Source organism: Argopecten irradians, unplaced genomic scaffold (assembly GCF_041381155.1).
Source record: "Argopecten irradians isolate NY unplaced genomic scaffold, Ai_NY scaffold_0301, whole genome shotgun sequence".
NCBI lineage: Eukaryota > Metazoa > Mollusca > Bivalvia > Pectinida > Pectinidae > Argopecten > Argopecten irradians.
This window is the reverse complement of record NW_027187768.1, coordinates 22,910-43,521: the sequence shown is the minus strand read 5'-3', so window position 1 is coordinate 43,521 and position 20,612 is coordinate 22,910. Positions and strand designations below refer to the sequence as shown.

General features: G+C 38.7%; 3 protein-coding genes across 3 annotated transcripts; all 3 read right to left on the bottom strand.

The window, feature by feature from the left end:
- Window positions 1-5,864: 5,864 nt before the first annotated feature.
- LOC138312388 (uncharacterized) lies at window positions 5,865-9,435 on the bottom strand. The gene is made up of 2 exons (XM_069253280.1): window positions 6,274-9,435; window positions 5,865-5,909 (listed from the first exon to the last, which is right to left on the bottom strand). Exon 1 carries the CDS (start codon window positions 9,433-9,435, stop codon window positions 7,720-7,722), a length of 1,716 nt encoding a protein of 571 aa, XP_069109381.1. The 3' UTR covers window positions 5,865-5,909; window positions 6,274-7,719.
- An 11-nt stretch (window positions 9,436-9,446) lies between these two features.
- On the bottom strand, window positions 9,447-9,860 carry LOC138312387 (uncharacterized). The gene has a single exon (XM_069253279.1). It carries the CDS (start codon window positions 9,858-9,860, stop codon window positions 9,447-9,449), a length of 414 nt encoding a protein of 137 aa, XP_069109380.1.
- A 22-nt stretch (window positions 9,861-9,882) lies between these two features.
- Window positions 9,883-11,289, bottom strand: LOC138312386 (uncharacterized). The gene has a single exon (XM_069253278.1). The coding sequence runs from the start codon at window positions 11,287-11,289 to the stop codon at window positions 9,883-9,885; it is 1,407 nt and encodes a 468-aa protein (XP_069109379.1).
- Between the last annotated feature and the right edge of the window lie 9,323 nt (window positions 11,290-20,612).

Genomic DNA, 20,612 nt, shown 5'->3' with positions numbered 1-20,612 from the left:
TACTTAATTTAATATATTATTTATGCAATACATCAATAAGAAATTACCAATTAGTTTTAATGTACATGTATTGTATTTCTTTTATATAGAAAGTCTGGTTTAATTCCCTGCAATCCGAGCGTTATTGACAAGACAATGCTGCTACCAGAAGATTTTCAAAGAAAAGAGAAAGGTAAGTGAAATTTAATTACTTAACTTGCAAATCAAAGATTTAATGTAACAATTTTTGATAAATTTTAAATCAGTTTGAATTGATCATTTACATTTTTAATTTTCTCAGTAGCATTATGTATCATTTGGGGTTCTGATTGGTAAATTCCTTGTTACAGAACCAGCATCGGAAACTCCAGACCCTGAAAGACAATCAGATGAGCACAACGAAGGTATATATATACTAGGATCTTAAACTTATTTCACATTTAGGTCATGGTTGTATGAAACTTATGAAAAAAATTAATGAATTCACTGAACATTTGTTACAATTTCTAAATCATCATGTAAACATCATGTAATGTTACATAATATAAACTAATTGGTTCCACTTTTGTGAAGTGTATACACTGATTCCAAAAATACATGTACATCCATATGTCTGTAAAGAGCATATCAGACTACATGTATATTAATTTCTATCTTATTGTAGAGGAAAATGCTGTGAGCCAGGCTTCAATTCAAGACGTCCCTACTGATCCACATGAAAGTAAGTCACAATACTCAATGCAACAACTTTTGAAAGTTTAAGGAATATGTGTCATTTAGACTTTCATTATTATTCCATCACCACCTCTGTTTTAATTCCAGAACAGCCATCAACATGCAGCCAATGTGGATCTTCCACCAGACCACATCCCATAGAGGCGGTGAGGAATCTTCCACCCATTCTACAATCCATTTTTCTTACCCCCTCCTTGCCAAAAGCTGACCAGAAGAAGAAGAGGAGGGTGGTATTGGATGCGCGTGTCATCACTGGTGACAACATGCTCAATCAGCTTAAAAAAAAAGAAAAGGAGGAGAAGGAAAAGAGGGAAGGGATAGAAAGAAGAAAGAGAGAGAGAGTGGAAAAGAGAAATAAAAAAAAAGTTCAAAGAGTGTATGTGGTAAGAAAAAGAAAGTTAGGCATGAAGGGAGTGATGATGAGGAGGAGGAGAATGTTGTGTGTGGTGTGTGTGCATTGAGAGATCCAGATGATGAAGAGGTCTCTACATCATGGATCATGTGTGATGTTTGTGATGTGTGGTACCACACTGTGTGTGTAGAGTGTAATGAGGAGGAAGAGAATTTCATTTGTAATGCATGTTAAATCTGGAATTTATTAGCAGCTAAGTATGTATACATAAATACATAAAACTAAACAACAAAATTTAGCTTCCTACACTAGGAACAATGTACATCTTTATACCTGCATCTGTAGCCAACAAATTTAATGGATTAATTTATTTCAGTAAATGAATTTTTATGACTGTCTATGAATCAAATATTGTGTATAAATGTCGCTATTGTTTCAATGATTTTGAATTTCAAATACATGCATTATTTTAATCACCTATCTTAGCAAATATTTGATGATGTTTGATTTAGTATTTCCTAATAGAAAAAAACTTTTGTAAATGTCATGTACATGTAGCTTTGGTTTTAAACATGAAGAAAAGTGAAAAAATGATAATAACACATTGATCACAAATCATAAAGTTTTTTGTTGTTCCTTAATATACCTGGTAAACCCTAATCTCTCTCTAATCAATCTCTTTTAATTGATTGAATGATGCATCCTTGTTCCGGTTAATCGATCCGTGATCAAACTCAATCTGTAGTCCGCTTTTTTGCTGAAATGCTCGAACGTCGTTGAAGACACCCCAAAGGAGCATGGGATGGATTTCGCCGAGAGGACGCAGGCCCGTGTTGTACAGTGGTTAAGTGAATAAGTTTCTTATCACTTTTGATCAGGACGAACACTGACTGGACGACCCGCGCGGGGAGCGTGATGGCCTGTGGGGCAGTCGTTTCAGTCAGAGCCGAAATGACCAATTCTTCCGACCAGTTTTTTCATAATATTTTCATCCTTATTTTCCTCTATTTTTCACTAATTAAACGAATTACTTGTTATGATCTAAGATCAGAGAAATCAAATATGATATGCTTGTCGCTGGTTAGATTTGTTTGTTTGTTTGATTAACTAACGTCCTATTAACAGCTTTGGTTAGAAATTTCAGATTGATGCTTATACATTTGTTTGTTTGATTATTTTAACGTCCTATTAACAGCCAGGGTCATGTAAGGACGGCCTCCCATGTATGCAGTGTGTAGCGTGTGTGAAGTGCGAGGTACGTGTTTTAGGAGACTGTGGTATGTTCGTGTTCCACAATATAGTTTCAAAATACTTATGAAGGGTTTGCTCTAAAGTCGTCATTAGCGACCACATCACTTTACATGCTAATAACCAAGGATACGTCCTTGTAATAACATAATAAATTATGCATTTTTGCAAACTTTTTTGCAATTATGCAAATTTTACACATGTATGTACACACATGTATATATGTTTCTGGATTATAAAATGTAATCCATGTTCAGTACTTCTCTATATATGCATAACTAAATGTTTTGTCCAAATATAGATACAGGTTTAATACCATGAAATAATTGTTTACTAAAAAAAGCACTCAATATATATGAAGATAACATATTCATTGGGCAGATTAGTTATACCTTAGAGATTGTGTTTACCAGATCTAGACTGCTTGTGGATATAATTAGTATTTGCATTGTTTTTTTTTTTTTTTTTTTTTTATGTAAACAGTATAATTGTTATGTATTGGAATTTCAAGAGAACTTGACATTTAAATCTGGTACTGGAAATAAATGCAATTTCAGACTAAGCTGTAAGATATTAGTCATTATAATGTACCTGTATCATCTTTGATTGTCATCAGATAAGTGAATATCAACCAACGCCCCCAAGGATAGGACAAGGATCTAGGAGGAGAGGAGGGACACGTGGACGATCAAGGGGTCGTGGAGGAGACCGTGTAGCTACTAGTCCAGCAGTTGTAAGAGGACGAGGACAGGGCAGAGGAAGGGGACAAAGAGGTGCCACTGTGGATGCTCCGCATGAGGATGATAGAGCCAGAGTGAGCCGATTAAGGGAACAAAGGAGGAGAGAAACAGAGGTATATATATGTACATGTTTTTATATATGTAATAAACTGTGTATAATATAATATATACTATTTCAGAAAAAAATGTACAATGTATAATGTCAACTGTTGATGCAAGCAAATCTTGTGAATATGATAATCACAATAATGTCTTGGCTTGAGATAACTAATTACCGTATAAGCTGTCTTTAACCCGATTGGTTTAGCCTGTGTAAAGAGTTAAAGATTAAACAAGAGTTCTTCTGTAATCGAGGTAATGAATATACTAAAATATTCATGTACGTACATGTATAAGTATATCCCACACAAACCCGACAGCATGTATATCACATTTTCTGTTCTACTAGTACTTTTTAAGGTATTTAGTACATTTCGGTATGTAATCAATAGAACATATATCGCAGTCTCAAGTACTATTTGTGATTGTAGAATAAAAAGGAGAATTAAGGCAACATTATCAAGGGTCAAATTTGGAATTAGGAAACCTAGATTTATTTACTGCAATAATGTACATATATAAATTTATCAATAATTTACATTCAAATGATAACACGATTATGTATATTGATGTTATTAATATTTATTATAGGACATCATCAGAAGAATAGAGATAGAGCCACTGAGGAACCTCGTCCTTCGTCTTGTTGATCGCCAACCAGGTTTGGTGTTCGACCTTTGCCAAGAAGCTTGTTTGTTTGTTTGTTTGATTAATTAACGTCCTATTAACAGCTATGGTCATTTAAGGACGGCCTCCCATGTATGCGGTGTGTTGCGTGTATGTTGTGCGAGGTGAGTACTGGGAGACTGCGGTATGTTCGTGTTGTGTCTTCTTGTATAGTGGAACTGTTGCCTTCTTTATAGTGCTATATCACTGAAGCATGCCGCCGAAGACACCAAGCAACACACCCCACCCGGTCACATTATACTGACAACGGGCGAACCAGTCGTCCCACTCCCTGTATGCTGAACGCTAAGCAGGAGCGGAAACTACCACTTGTATAGACTTTGGTGTGTCTCGGCCAGGGGACAGAACCCAGAGCCTTCCTCACAGGGGCGAACGCTCAACTAAAGGCCAAAAGTGAGGCGGTGCCAAGGGAGGCATTAGGAAAGATAAAGTCAGTTAGGAAGAAGAGAAAAGATAAGATCCTAAATTTAGTCGCCTTTTACGATCATGCAATAGGGGCAGCAGGTACAATTCTAACGCCTACCTGCAGGGCCAGGCCAAGAGGCATCAGTATGCCAAGAGGCATCAGGATCTGGAGGACCAGAGCAACATGATGATCCACCCGCAGGTGATGATATCCCAAGTTGGTGTAGATGTGGCAAATGTAGAGAGATGCCTACAGACATGGAAAAGAAGTGTTGTGGCTGCTTGCCAATAAACTGTGTTTCGTTGAGACCAGTAAGTATTTAGATTTACTAATATATTTTTAATAAATGTACAATGTACTGTAGTTCCTTTTACATACATGTATTTGTATACTCAACAAATAATGTTAAGGGTCAAAAGTTTTGAGTATAGTATTTTTTTACCAAACATTTCATTCATTCATTGGAAACGATTTTTGGCGGGAAAACAAGACATTTTTCAAACTACAGGCATCCGACAAGGCATACCCCTATTTTCATAGTGAAATCACATATGGTGATGAAAAGTCAATTTCATTCTGGGGAGTTCATTCGATTATCAGTACTTAGTGTAACCTCCTCTGGACTGAATAACGGCACGACAACGCCTGCTGAAGCTGCGGATGAGTCTACGGATGGTCAATTGTGCCAGGTTACGCCATTCCTCTAACAGTGCGATTTCCAGTTCAGGAATTGACGCCGGTTGAACGGCCCGCTTCTGAATCTGTCTCTGAAGGACATCCCAGATGTGTTCTATAGGATTTAAGTCGGGAGAAACCGCGGGCCAGTCCATGCGCTCGATAGTTTCCGTTTCAAGGTACACATTTACGATCCTAGCACGATGAGGACGCGCATTATCATCCATGAGTACAAAATCGGGACCTAATGCACCCGCGAATGGTCGCACAATAGGGTCTAGGATTTCGTCCCTATAACGTTGTCCAGTCAGCGTTCCGTTCCGAATGATATACAGCTCCGTTTTTCCGTCGAGAGATGCCACCCCAAACCATTACTGAACCTCCACCAAAACGATTGTGCTGCGTCACACAGCAGTCGCGATATCGTTCGTTTTTCTCTCGCCACACTCGCCTCTTACCATCGTGAAAGTCCACACAAAATTTCGACTCGTCGGTGAACAGTATTAGTTGCCAGTGAACATGATTTGTGCAAAAATCAAGTCTTGCTGCTCTGTGTCTCGCGGTCAAAATGGGCCTCACAGCTGGCCGACGAGCCCGAAGGTTAGCTTCGTGGAGACGATTTCTGTAGGTTTGAGAGGAAATACGCAGTCCCTGGTGGTTGCGCAGGTCTGTATTCAGCTCAACACCAGACGAAAACCGATTACGTTTTGCTTGTAGGACAATAGTACGGTCCTCACGGGCTGTCGTACATCGTGGTCTTCCACTTCTGGGTCGCTGACGTACCGAACCAGTTGCCTGGAAGCGTTGCCAGTCTCCCGATGACACTTTGACTCACATTTAAATTTTGAGCAACAATTCGTTGAGTCATTCCAGACTGGAGCATACATGTTCTGCCACAATTTTCCAGATGCGTTTGGTCGATTAGACAGAAAGTCAACGAAGCTTGACAGGTTAATTTTGCCTTTATTCCATCAAGACATCGTAAAAGCTGTGAAGTAAACAAACGTATTCTTACAATTTGTTACAAACCAATATCGTAAACACTGAGTATATTATGACAAATACGGTAATTCCAGCAATGATAAACAAAGAAATAATACTAGAAATTTGAGTATTATGAACATATTAACTGTAGATATGCAGTAAATTATTATAATGATATACAATGTAGTACACTATTATGTTGTCACGAAGTTTTATGTAAACCACGTGGTCGGAGAAGTTATACCACGAGGCGTCGAACGATTGTCTACACATCAGAAATTATTACATTAAACTGAAATGATAGTTCTACAGATAGATATATTTCTCTTTATAAGTGTTTATATTACACAATACCAATAAAAACTTACATAGGTGATACTTCTAAGGTAGCTAATTTTGATTGTTTTGTTTACACACACATTTCTTCTTCGTATATGGCGGCCATACTGTAATGGCATGGAGAGAGCGCCACCTGTCGATTCAAGGGGAGTAACTCTTACTCAAATCTCTGACTTGCTCTATACCGCACGCTATATGTACCATTCTAACTGTGATAACAGTACACTCCCTGTCTGATATCTAGCATATCACTTAATATAAACAGTATCAAAACATTGACTATAGCTTATCATGTTTAAACACATTATGGCAAAACATAACAACTCTCAATAGTAAAACTACAAAATGTAGGATACCACCTTAATACAATGTCAAAAAATATAACATACTACCTTAATGCATTTTTTTTTAATGCAAAGTCATTGAAGAACATGGATCATGACTAGGATACACTAGCGAAGACAAATCTCTTTTGATATTTCTCTATAATCATAGGACTAGAAAGTAATAAATGTATTTAAGTGAAAATTTTAACAAGTAAAATGTATGAAAAATGAAACACACAAAATGACTAGAGTAATACAACTGGGACTAGAAAAAGTGCTTATTTCTCAATCAATTAATGACAACCAAATTCTTACGATCTATGAACATTATAATACTGGTCACATTCTTAACACTAAAATATAAGATTCTAACCAAAAAATGAATTGAAAATCTAACATTACAAAGGTTTCTAGAAAAACACATATAGGCCATCTGGCCATTTAATAAAGCGCAAATAAATGTCTGAGTATTAGAGATTTCTAACAGTTCACATTTACATGGTTTGGCAAGTACAAGTTTCACGTTTTTAGTTCTCAAGAAGCATGACCATCTCGTTGACTGGACGAACATACTGGACATCCGACCCATCCTTTCGAATCCTGACTTCAGCTTTTCGAACCCTTCCGTCACTGTCGCTCTTAATAGCGTTCACCACGATTCCAACCGGCCATTCCATCCTTGAGTAGTTTTTATCCTTGAGGAGGATCACATCGCCTTCTTTAATGTCTCTAGTAACCTGATTCCATTTCCTGCGGGTCTGAAGACTTTGAAGATAGCCATCCTTCCAACGTCTCCAAAACATTTCGGAGAGCAATTTTACTCTTTTCCATTGCTCTCTGTACATATCTTTTGTGTCCAGGTCCGCACAATCATACATCGCTTCTGATGATGTTTTTTGAGTTAGAAGAGTAGCTGGACTCATGATATGTGGTACTTCCGGGTCAGTCGAAATCCCTGCCACTGGTCTCGAGTTCATAATGGCACTCACTTCGGCCATTAAGGTTACCAGAACCTCATGTGTGAGGTTTCGTGATGTGAGATTGTCTGTCATTAACATGGCGTCCAGAATTTTCCTCGCCATACCTATCATCCTCTCCCACACCCCTCCCATATGAGAGGAGTGGGGCGGGTTGAACTTCCAAACAAGATCAGAGTTCTTTAAGAATTCCTTCATTGGCTCGTCTTCGACATTCACAACTTGCATTTTGTTCATGTCCTTGAATATGTGCGCGGCTCCAACAAAGTTTGTTTTGTTTGTTTGTTCCTCTATCTGATCGTAGTTCCTTCACATTGCCTCTGATGGCAATGAAACGACGCAAGGCGTTTATGAACGAAGAAGTACTCATTTCTTCTACTACTTCGATATGGACTGCTCTAGTACCGAGGCACGTGAAAAGAATAGCCCAGCGTTTTGAGTTTGCCGAGCCTCCTCTAGTTTTTCTTGTTACAACATTCCAGGGCCCGAACGCGTCAATGCCAACATTGGTGAAGGGTGGTGCTGGTACAAGTCTCTCTGATGGTAGATCTGCCATCTTCTGAAATTCTGTTTTTCCTCTTAGTTTCCTGCATGGTACACAGTTGAAAAGTACACTTGAAATCAATCGCTTTGCACCGATGATCCATAATCCATGGTTTCTGAGAGATCCTTCTGTGAATAGTCTCCCTTGATGTTTTACTTTCTCATGGTAGTGCCTTACAAGAAGTTTTGAGATTGGAGACTTGTTCGACACGATGATGGGGTTCGTTTCTCCTATCGGCAAGCAGCTTAGTCCCAAGCGTCCTCCAACTCGAAGTAAACCATCCGAGTCGAGAATAGGCGACAGTCGGATAATGGTTGATGCTGAAGGTATTGATCTACCTGTCCTCAAGGACTCGATTTCTTCAGGAAAGTGTTCCTGCTGGTGTATACACAGAAGAAGCCTTTCAACTGACTTAGGAGTGACTTGTTCAGTAGCGTCGTTTGGATCATGTTTTTTGCGACGATTCCTGAAATTCTTGACCATTTCTTTGATGCGTTTTATTACATTCACCAAGCGTTTCCAGTTTGAAAATTTGTTTGAGAAGTTGTCCAAGAAAATGTTCTTAATGCCAGTTTTCTTAACTTCAACTCGGATCTCTTTGTCATCTTCAGGAGAAATCAGTGGGAACTCCTCAGCATGTACATGTGTTAAATCGTCTGATTCCTTACAGAGAATTTTAGGTGCCTCCAACCATTTCTGAAGCTCGTCGACTGAAGATACACCTCTAGTGCCACAGTCAGCAGGGTTGTTCTTTGTAGAAATGTAGTTCCATTGTTTGGGACTTGAATATTTAAGTATTCGTTCCACTCTGTTGCTGACATAATTATAAAACCTTCTGGTTTTGTTGTTGATGTAGCCCAGTACCACCTTGCTGTCTGTGTAGTACTGAACCGTTTTCAGTTCAACATCCAAGCTGTCGATGATGATGTGCGCCAGTTCTGTAGCTAACACGGCTCCGCAAAGTTCTAACCTTGGCATGGTGTGACCATGAGAAGGGGCTAACTTGGTTTTTCCCATGACAAAACCAGTGTGCTGCTTTTCCGTAGATTCCACCTTGAGATAGGCAACGGCACCAACAGCTTTTTCTGAGGCATCAGAGAAAATGTGTAGCTCTATGTCGTTTGCTGTGCTGAGAGATACAGGTATCATCATGCGAGGAATTTGGAGGTCTTTCAACGTTTTGACCGCGTCCTTGAAAATGTTCCACTTTTCCTCTAGAGCTGGATTGATAGGATCATCCCAGTTGTACCCTTTGGAAATATCCCTCATGAGAATTTTTCCTAGTACAGAAACTGGTGCCACAAACCCAAGGGGGTCGTAGATGCTGTTTAACTCTGATAGCATGCTGCGTCTTGTTAATGGTTTATATCGCTGGCTTTCACCTCCATATCGAATATGAAATTGTCTGTACTCATGTCCCATTCAAGGCCCAAACTGCGGTGTGTTGGCAAGGGGTCCTGCTCTAGCTTGAGGGACTTTAATTCCTTCCCAAGATCTTCCAATGGGAAGGCCCCAACGACCTTAGACCTGTTCGATACAATTTTATGGAGTCTAATATTGCCACCATCCTTGAGAGCTGCTTGGGTTCTCTCCAAGAGACTTATAGCCTCGTCTTCCTTTGGCACAGACGCGAGGGCGTCATCTACATAGAAATTGCGATTGACCAATTCTTTTACTGCTTGATCGACATTCTGGCCTTCTACACTTTTCTTTAATCCAAAATTCGCCATGGCAGGTGAGGGGCTGTTCCCGAACACATGCGCCCTCATACGATACTCGATAATGTCCTGGCTAGGGTTCGTCCCTGTACCAGAAAAATCTAAGAAAGTCGCGGTGGTCCTCTCTTACCAAGAATGAATAGAACATCTGTTCAATGTCGGTGGCAAATGCGACTTCGTCCTTTCGGAAGCGTAGTAATATACCCAACAGCTCGTTTGTGAGATTAGGTCCCGAAAGTAGGCTTTGATATAAAGATGTGCCATCATACGTTGCGGACGAGTCAAACACTCCCCTTATCTGGTCGGGTTTCTGCGGGTGATATACACCAAATATGGGCAAGTACCAAGACTCTCCTGTTGGGGGTGGGGCTACTTCCGCTGCTCCGGAACTCAAAACCTTGCTCATGAATGTGACGAAATGTTCTTTTTTAGTTGGATTTCTTTTCAGAGAACTTTCTAAGATCAACGCACGTTTGTAAGCCATGGCGCGATTGTTGGGCATCTTCAAACGTGGTACTCGAAATGGTAGAGGTGCTGTCCAGTTTCCTTCTTCGTTCCGAAACATCTCCCTCTCCATTATGGCTATGAACTGTCTATCCTCTACGGAAGTGCCAACTTTGTCATCTTCCTTCGTTCTCTGGAAAAGAAGATCATTTCTGTCCAGCGTTGCGTCTTCCTTAACAAACAGTTGGTTTTGACACGGTTCAAAAATTGTTCCACGGCCATTCTGGAGTATGGTTGTCTTCCGTGTGCTTATTTCAAATCCGGTGGGTCTGTGCACATTTCCCATGCAAACATCTCCAACAATTACCCAACCCAGACCTAATCTCTGGGCAAATGGAGAATTTCTAGGACCGGTGACCTGCTCTTTCACCTGGTGTACATCCGGTATGTCTCGTCCCAACAAAAGGCCTATATCACAATCTGCACGATATTGTAATATAGGTATGTCCTTCAAATGGTGCAAGTGTTTTATGATATCTGGAGAGGCTATTTCGGATCTGTCGTCGGGTATATCCGGGCATTCAATCAAGGCTGGTAAAGTCCTTTTATATGTACCATCCATAGACTCCACTGTATAGCCTAGGGCTCTTCGTCCAGACATTCTGAAACTTCCCGAACAAGATGATAGGGTGTAGTTAACCTCTTCACTATCAACATTGAGAGAATCCAAAAGTTTTGGTGATGCAAGGTTCTGGTTGCTTTGGTCGTCTAATATTGCATATACCTCGACTGCGTTCTCTGGGTGATGTTTAGGGAACACTTTCACTAGAATGACCTTTACACATGACCGTCCACCAAAGTTACCGCATACAGTTGTGCATTTTGTGTTGACATCCTCCCTGTCGTGATGATTGCAGGCTTGAGGACTTTCACTATTGGAATTGTGCTTTTCCACTGACTTCTGACTCTGTCCTTTGCTTTGGACTTTACCATTGCTTTTTCGGTGGCCTTCAGCTGGAGGTCTTGTTATGTGCATACATGTGGCATGAAAAGAAGAGCCACACTCGTCGCATTTAATTTTCCCTATCACAATCTCTTGCAGTGTGGGAGTCTTCGCAGCATTTGAAACACCTTCTGTTTTCACGTAGAATATTTTTTCTCTCTTCTATTGGCCCTTTGTCGAAATTGCTTACATTCACTGAGCTTGTGAGAAGCATAAGTATGGATGGGGACAGGCTGGTCTGTCCTGTTCGGATGTTACAGGAGTTTGAAAGGTACTTGAAAGTTCTTGGGTCATTCAGCATAGCATAGCCATATCAGAAATGTAATTCACAAAATGGCTGAATGGAGGATATGGTACTTTGTGAGTAACTTTATACCTAGTTGCCCTTTCTGTCCATTTTGTCTGCAGGTGTAGTGGAAGTTTGGCAACTACTGGATTGATCCCTGTCGATGAGTCATAATATGAGAGAAGTGACTCATACCTTGGATCCTCCTTGAGGGATTTGTATCTCTGACAATACATCCAAGATGTCGTACAGTCTGCTGTAATCCTTTGTAACTATCCTTTGGAACTTGGCAATCTTTGTTCTTAAGGAACTCTCGATTAACTCTGGTGCCCCATATCTTTCGTCTAATCTCGCCCAAATTCTTGTTAACCCTGCTTCCGGGTTATATGAGTTTGAAGTCCTTAGACTGAGAACTTGTTGTGATGATTTTGGTCCAAGCCATTTTATGAGCAAGTCTATTTCTTCAACAGGTCTTATGCACTTCAGTTCTTTCACAATACCTTGAAATGAAATTTTTCCAAGCTGTGTAGGTAGCTGGATCGTCGTCAAACCTGGTAAAATCTTGCCATATTTAGATCCTTCCGGCCAAATATTTGGTAATGGCTAGTGACTCGGACGCCGGCTCATCAAAGTTTTGTCCCATGGTTGTTGTAGTAGGTGCAGATTGTACAAAGGGTCTAGCGTTAGGAGATAGGACAGTCATGACCAGTAGGTTGAAGGTATCGGTGGGAAGCCAGACTCCATCCCGAAGTGCGGTGGTCTCATGTATGGTGTCGAGGCTATTGATGTGGTCATGACAGGTGGTTGATTCATTGACATGAAATGAAACAGATCCCTTGGATGGTGTCACCAATTGATCATGTGGAATGGTTCGTTGTGGGACTGGTGGCTCCATATATGGTACGGATGATGCAAATTGAGGGAAAGGAAAGGGCGCGGTGGAGGGAACTCCGTTCGGAGTTGGCGAATAAAGTTGAGCGGTGATTGGCATCACTGGGTTGGGCAGTGTCATGTATGACGTAGGAGGTGTATGTGATGACGTCATACGTGAAGCTATGTGAGGTGGTACCGTAGATGGAGGAATTGATGGCATTCCTCTGAACCTTATCTCATCTTCTATCCTTTGGTCCTCTGCCATACTGTTTTCAAGGTCCTCTAGAACTTTAGCTTTGGCATTATGAAACGTTCAATTCTGTGTTTTATCTGTAGTTCTTACTTCCTTGATTTTTTAAATCTTAAGCGTTCTTTTTCAAGTTCAAACTGTTGTTCTAATGCTGCCTTTTTCTAGTCAAAAAGTTCTACTTTTCTTTGACTTTCTTTTAGTTTTGGGCAATTGAAATTTGACTAGCCCTTGAACTTGTTCTTGAACTGGGTTGTGAGAAACAGTGTCACTTTTATTCCCTGCTCGCACATAAAGGCAGGATTTTCCCTCTTTATCCTAGAAACCCACCTTTCAACTGGCATGATTTTAAGATCAACATACATAGGAGTTCTTTCCCTTGAACCAATTGCCTCCGTCTGTGGAACGCTTTCTGTTTCCTCCATTAAACATTGTAATTCATCATGTATCTGTAAAATTTCTTCGTACTGGTTAAGCCAAAGTGAGTACATATCTTTTATTTTCTTTTGATCATTTGATTCGGACAAAAGTATCTCAATGTCACTGGAGAGTTTATCGAGAGCCTTGATGCCACTCAGTCTGTTCTCCAGTTTAATTTCAATCTGGTACTGTTTACCCTTGCTGTTTTTGTTCTTGTTCTGGCATCCTCATCTTCTTTCACTCTTGTGTTGCTGTCGACCATCTTGATTTTAATGTGTCCGGCCAATTCGGGATGATTAGTTACCGTTGAAGGTGCTATCTTTTACTGTTCTGCCACAATTTTCCAGATGCGTTTGGTCGATTAGACAGAAAGTCAACGAAGCTTGACAGGTTAATTTTGCCTTTATTCCATCAAGACATCGTAAAAGCTGTGAAGTAAACAAACGTATTCTTACAATTTGTTTACAAACCAATATCTTAAACATGAGTACATATTACTGTCATAATTACGGTTAATTCTATTTATAAATTAATGTCAAAGTATGGTAAACCACGTAAGATTGTCGTTGAAATGTATTACATATTGGCAAATCATTCAGGAGTAATTACCTTGATGAGTACTTGTCGGTTACATAAGTATATGATAGTAAATTAATACAATATGGAGTAGTCTACTACTGAGATAGCTATATATCTCTCTTATGAGTATGTGAGTAATGTGGTCACAATACCAATATAGATAGACTCGTGTACATAGTGTTAATTATACTTCTAATAGAAACGATAATGTTAAATTTACTGATTGTTTTGTCCCATTTCACACACATTTACTATATCGTATTAGGAGGGATAATTACTGTAATACCTGTGGTCTTTACACTCCGACATGGTACTATATCATATTCAGTAAATTGTGTAACTCTCTTAATCTATCTTTGATGTTTGCTTATACCGCCACCTAAACAGTTGCTCCTAAGTGCTATGATTGAAGGGCTGACTCGAATTAGGATTGATATCTGTAAACTTCCAATAGATAGGGTCTTTAGGGAAATGTGAATTTGTATGCTAGTACAGCTAGATGTGGTTATTTGCATTTATTTAACTGTCCATTATAGTGATAGTATGGGCACATGCTGTGGTAATTGTACAAGACAGAATAATAATGAAAGACAACTTCAGAAGTTATATCGGGACCGTTTAACAAGATAATTTTAATTGGCTATCCATGTGAATGTCTATATAGGATTGTGCTGTTGATTAAATTTTACTAATGTGAAGTTGTATATTAGACGACGAGTATGCTGAACAGATAAGATTTACCCTTTTCATATATTTTATCATTGTGAAATGATAATTAAGGATAATTGTTGGCATAGTGGTCTGATACAACATTAACTAGCTTTATATTGCAGTCTAATGTAGATGTCAAAAAGAGTCCATGTGGATCTGGAAATACCTAATTTCAGAACTATATCAGTGAGGTATAGGCAAACGATGCATTGCTTTTTCATATAGAAATGTATTGTGAAGTTAAATACTTACCATGAAATTTGTATACATGAAGTATAACCGATTTGAGCGCAAATAGATCGTTCAGCAATTGGGAGACCTATATGAGTTGACATTTAGACTATGTGGTATCTTTTAATACGATGGAAATATCATTCAAGAAGACATGATGCCTCATGTGAGACCTACCGACGGACGAATACACCCTTTCCGGGGTCACAATAAGCTGACACAATCGGTATGGGCTAGTCTGAGTTTACATGTGAAATTTCAAAAAGTGCCAGTATTGTAGCTCTAATTTTACTGAGAAAGATAGACGCTTGGAAGCTGTTACTTGACCTTATAACATAAACCTAAGTTTATTCAATCGGCAATATGGTCTTGATAGGTTCATGAGTCAAGACCCATCATCCGAGTAACCAAATGGAATGACAAGCATGTGTCAGTTGCGTCCGGTACTAGAGGATACGTGACAAGCACGAACCATGTACCAGAACTGATTGATTGTATCATTTCTGAGACATGTAAATCTGATTCAATCATGAGCTAATACTTATTTAGCACTAGATCCCAAGAATGCTGAACTCAACAAGTTAGGATTGGTGAACCAACCTACCATAATGTTCAAAATACAGTATTCCCATTGATTCCGAAGCTGATTGAAACAAAAGGGTCATTTGAGCCAGAATCCAAAACTGACTTCTACCCTACAGTTGTTGTAGCATAGTATGTATTATGAACAAAACTGTCAGGATGGTCAAGCTTTAACCATCCTTAATTAACAACCTATTGTTGAATCTCCATGTAACAGGTTTTGGACCTCCAGCATGTTATGCCCTAGAATCACAATGAATCGTGTAGTTATGCGTATTATGTTTTGAGAAAGCAGATGTCCTCGTGAGTCCAAAACTTACTTGTGACTTCGATAACAGACTTGTTGTGTCCAATGTTTTCTAAGAACTGCGGAGTTAAGATGGTCATGCAATTTGACGGCAATATTTACAAAGTATACTTTTCACTGACAGCCAATTGTTTGATCCCAGTTGCTAAACTGAACATAAAGGAGAATGGCTGGCTTCAGGTTTTCATGTGATTGAATGTTTCCTTAAAATCACAGTTTAGAACCCAAAGCCTTTCAAGACGAACGCTCAATTGCCAATTTGTCATAGATACGGTAAGGCAGTGGCAATTTCGGGGGTGGGACAAAGCCATTCTTTAATATTATAAGCTCAAATCAACAGGATTCGAACCTCTTAAAGTGTTTACTGGATTAGTGAAATGATGAAACTGATGATCACTAGGAATTTCTACCAATCATTTCAAATCTGATGGCGATAATTATGAAATTCCAAGGTATCATACCCTATTGTCAGTGACATGTTATGTTAAAGACTTTTATAATTATTAAGACTAGTAATAGTATCTCAAGACATATAAAAAAATACCTTTAAATGGCTCTAGATGATTCAACAGTACAAATATGTAAGCTGTTGGCGGCCATCACTATACACGATCGCCTTTCCGATAGTGGGCACAATCTTGTTGACCAAGGGGACACTCCATGTGAGAAACAAATCCATATAAGCATTCTTAAAAACTAGTGATTAACTGAGGATTGTTGGAAAAACGACTGTCCAACAAATGACTTTGGTCAAGAGCTTAGGTCTTTTTGGAATGAAAATCTAAATGATTGGTTGTTACAGACAGTGTTGGACACAAAAGTAGTCATTCATAAATACAACAGGTCTTGCATGTCTTCTTGTGAGCTAGAATTGGTCTTGAAGTTGCGACGCTAAGGGCTGGTAAATTAGCTTGCTTAACTATATTGTGTCAATGCCGCAAAGTAAGGGCAAACACCTATTAGGATCTTTCGAGTTAATTCTCGGAACCAGTGTAATGATAACCTATTCCTGGTAAGAGAAAAATTTTACTGGAAAGTTAGGTTGTTCACATAAACAAAATCTCTTGATGAATCAGGTGGTTTCCACAACCTTTAACAAGGCATTCTATGACAAACATTAAAGCATGTCTGGTCAGCCGAAACACTATGATGATACGATTTCTTTTCTTCCAATGCAATTGGCATCCTATGCACCGATGGATTCAAACTGTCAGTTGATGTCCCAGTAAACATATAGGTTGCTTTTCATAGTACGACTGTAGTTACTTACGGCACGTAATCACTCTGAGTGACCCAAAAAACGATGAAAACTAGTGAAGACCTATTGGATAATATAGAATTAATCTGCAAGCTCCGCCGTCAGATTCACAAGCACGTCAGGCTGAAACTATTGATATAGAGTCTTCATAATAAAGATCCCTGACGTGCTCTTAATAATGGAAGAACAGGAGTACTGACTTTGAGCATGATTAAAACTAGGGGATGAAATACGATTTCAGAAATTACATATTCTCACACGAGAATTCAAAAGGGCACATATCTGATTCAGGTCTGTAAGGGGTTGCACAACTTAAGGAGATGCTCGTTCATAGGACATTTTCTCAGAAGTCATACCTGCCCATTTTGGTAATGTACCATGTTTGGTACCGAAAGAAGGACTCGAAGTACTATATTTTGCGTTGATTACAGGCAAATGTAAGCGATTTTCAAATAAATGACATGATATCCATTGAGAGCGGTCACAGGTAAAATAATGATGAATTTAATGATCAATACTTAAAAGATTAATGACTGGATCTTTGTAATAACCTAGAGATGCATTGATCACTGCAAATTAGGCTGACCAAAGAGATGCTTAATAGTCTAAAACTTACAACGTACTCTGACACATCCAAAATGAAATGCAACAGGTGAATTCGTTTTAGACGGTCATGACAGCATTTACTTTAAATCATGTTTATATGGATTATGAGTTCGGGCAAACAGGACTTTCAATCGAATGCATTTATTTGGTATCTAAATATTAGGAAAACAAACTGATTGCATCTATTTGAATATAAACGCTAGTTCAAGCAAACTGATTTTTGAGACACTTCAATTCAGGTAGTAATTAATGATTCGGGAAATGTTCCAACTGTTTGTGAAAGTAATCCATATTATGGATTGTTGGAACACGCGATGAAGAGTGCAATACCTAGAAAGGATAGTAGGCTTTGCCATTGTGAAATGTTGTATTCGATTATATACTGTCAATCACTTCCAGGTGTAACGATAGGCTAAGCATTCAATATTTTGGCTAAAATCTCTTACAGTTAGGATGTATACTAATTTAATATTAAATTGCTTATATTCTTAAAGTACCTAACATTCTAGAACTGAGAAGGAGCATGTACTTGATATTAAGGCAACCGACACATTTGAAGGAAATCACATGCATGTTCATTATGTTTTGGTAAAAATTACTTGAACTCATTAATTATTTCCTAGGGCTCATATTTTACAAATAATACCTTTTTATTGAATACTCGACTTTGAACAGGAGACAACAATTTATTGCATGCAGGGCTTTTCGAAGTAAGCTTTCCAATTTAAGTCGACATATTACTAAAAAGCCCAATTGAAACTTATGCAAGAGTTGGATCTAATTTTAATGATAAAATGGTCAAACATAACTTGTAAATAAGAAGATCGACCTTGTTGGGGAGTCGTAAGGAATACATTACCAGCTATGGGGATCATGTACATAGTTGTATTCTATGTCTTTACATGTATTGTTACTCATGTTTGATAATTGACCCTGTAATTCTAAGTTTACATTTCAGTAATAGATGTGCTACAGTAATCTAATATGTTTTTAAAAAAGGCATTTCTTGTCTCATATTTTAAGCAGGAAAGCTAAACAATGGTCAATTGCGTCAGAAGTACTAATGTATAATTCTGAATTTGACCAATTCTGAGAAGTGTCCCATTTCAACTTTTCTTGGGATCACTTAACACCATCAATTGTAACGTCTGCAAATTTGCAAACATATGAGGCTTCATTATTCACCATGAGCACATTGCCATGTGAAGGACCTGTGGAAATTGTGGGCCTAGATCCGTCCAAAATTTATCATTCAATGATTGTTACCCCTAAATTATACAAACTTTTTAAGCAAAGATGTCATGCTTTTTTCAAAATTTTTTTGCTCCTGCCATTTGTTTTTGAAAAGTATGTTGATACTCCTAGCTTGTAAATTGGGTGGACCGGGGCAACAAATTCCTGAGTTAAACAAGGCATTCAAACAAGCCGGTCAGACAACCATGTAGACCTTCGATTCATTTCTATTACAATGTTGTATCAAATAGGGATCTTACTTGATTCCTGAATGAACCTGTGACAGCTATACCTGTGTTAACTAACTTGCTTTGCGATTACCAGGTCATGATCGTGAATCGGAAGTGGGACTATTGCATGTTTGTAGTGCATTTTGACGGTGCCTGTCCCTATTGCATGCATTCGTACAAAGTTTCTTGCAAATTGGTCATCAAAGGTTTATCTTGACAAATGGACTTCATCCTTCCTAACCAGTTCCTTGGGGTTCACTTGAAGGAATATTAGCCATATTTGCATTGAAACTAAAGCATTTCTATTGGGCTGAAGGAAATAATCTATGGCCAATTCCTAAATAATGCTAGAGATCAACATTAAGGGCAATTAGTCTTTCCAGGATAGTGAGCTAATTAGTCAAACTCCATCTTGCAACTGTAAAACATTACTAGGATTGTGGAACCAATGATTTTACCACAGCATATGTGGACACATAACTGTCGCAACATCTGTTGATCTCAGAATCAAAGTGAATTGCATAATATTGTATAGTTGATAAAATCATACAACAAACTTACAATCAGGTCTGAGGCATAACTCGACCTCAAATTTGGAATCATATTGCAAAATATTAGGGCCTTTAAAATTCAGGATCAGTAGATTCCTTTCTAGAACAATGGAATATCAACCAAGATTGCATTTCAAGTTTTTGATGCCAAGATTTCAATGTGTACATTAGTGAAGGCCATACCTTTTTGGATGACCGTGCAGTTAACTATATACTTTCAAATAGCTCTTGGTGACTCTCATGGGGCCGGAGCCTCCTTTGTAATGGTGACAGTTTTTATCTTTGAAACATCTATGGTCCCTGATATGCCATGAAATTACAAAATTAGTTGGCCAACCGGAGGTGGGAATCTCAAAGAGCCCATTGGGAGGACAACTGGTTGTATATAAATGGATCTGGTCAGAACTATTAGGTGACACCAAAAGGACCTCTTTATCTGTAAAGAAATCCTATTTGATCTTCAGCCTGAACTCTTTCCATCCGATTTCCATTGCATTATTGGTAAGGAATATCCTGTTCGTCAGAAATTAAATGTCTATATATTACATGTACTCATATCATGTCCGAAGACGAATGACAGAGTATAGCAGGTTTTAAATCAGGCGTCTACGATACGCCTTCAGCCATCACGTTGAAAGAGAAAATCTTTTAGAGACAGGAACGGTAGAAATCTACTCATTAAAGTCTTTGGATTGGCGTGTAGTTGGGGAGGTCCGAGTAGGCTGTTACTTATTGTCGCGCTGCATAAAGGATCAAGCAGCATAGTTTTACCTATATATTAGTTTTTGAACTTAGTATAAAATAGTTATCTGTCATCATTAGATCTATAACCCAGCCAAGAGAAGACAGTACGAAATTCCTAAGAGATTATGAGAACATATTAAACTAATGCTAATAGGTTTGTCTTGTTACAAGGTTTGGAAATTAACGATTAATGTTTTGAACAATCATTTGTTAGGAAAGGATTTCTCATAAACGTATATGAATGGATCGTCTCGTCGATGTATAGGGGCCACCTGTTGGGCGTCTTGGGCGCCTTGCGTCAAATGTTCGTAAAGACTCGAAAATCAATAAATACTGATACTATGTTCATTGTTCTCTTGATGGATTTCCCAAAATTGGTAGATTGAAACAAAGACTTTGGGGAAGTATCTTAGGTCGCTACACTATCTATTTTAAAAAAAATGAAGACCTGAAGGGACGACCCCTAGGGTCGTTAGGACCTTTGGGCCCAAAAACGGC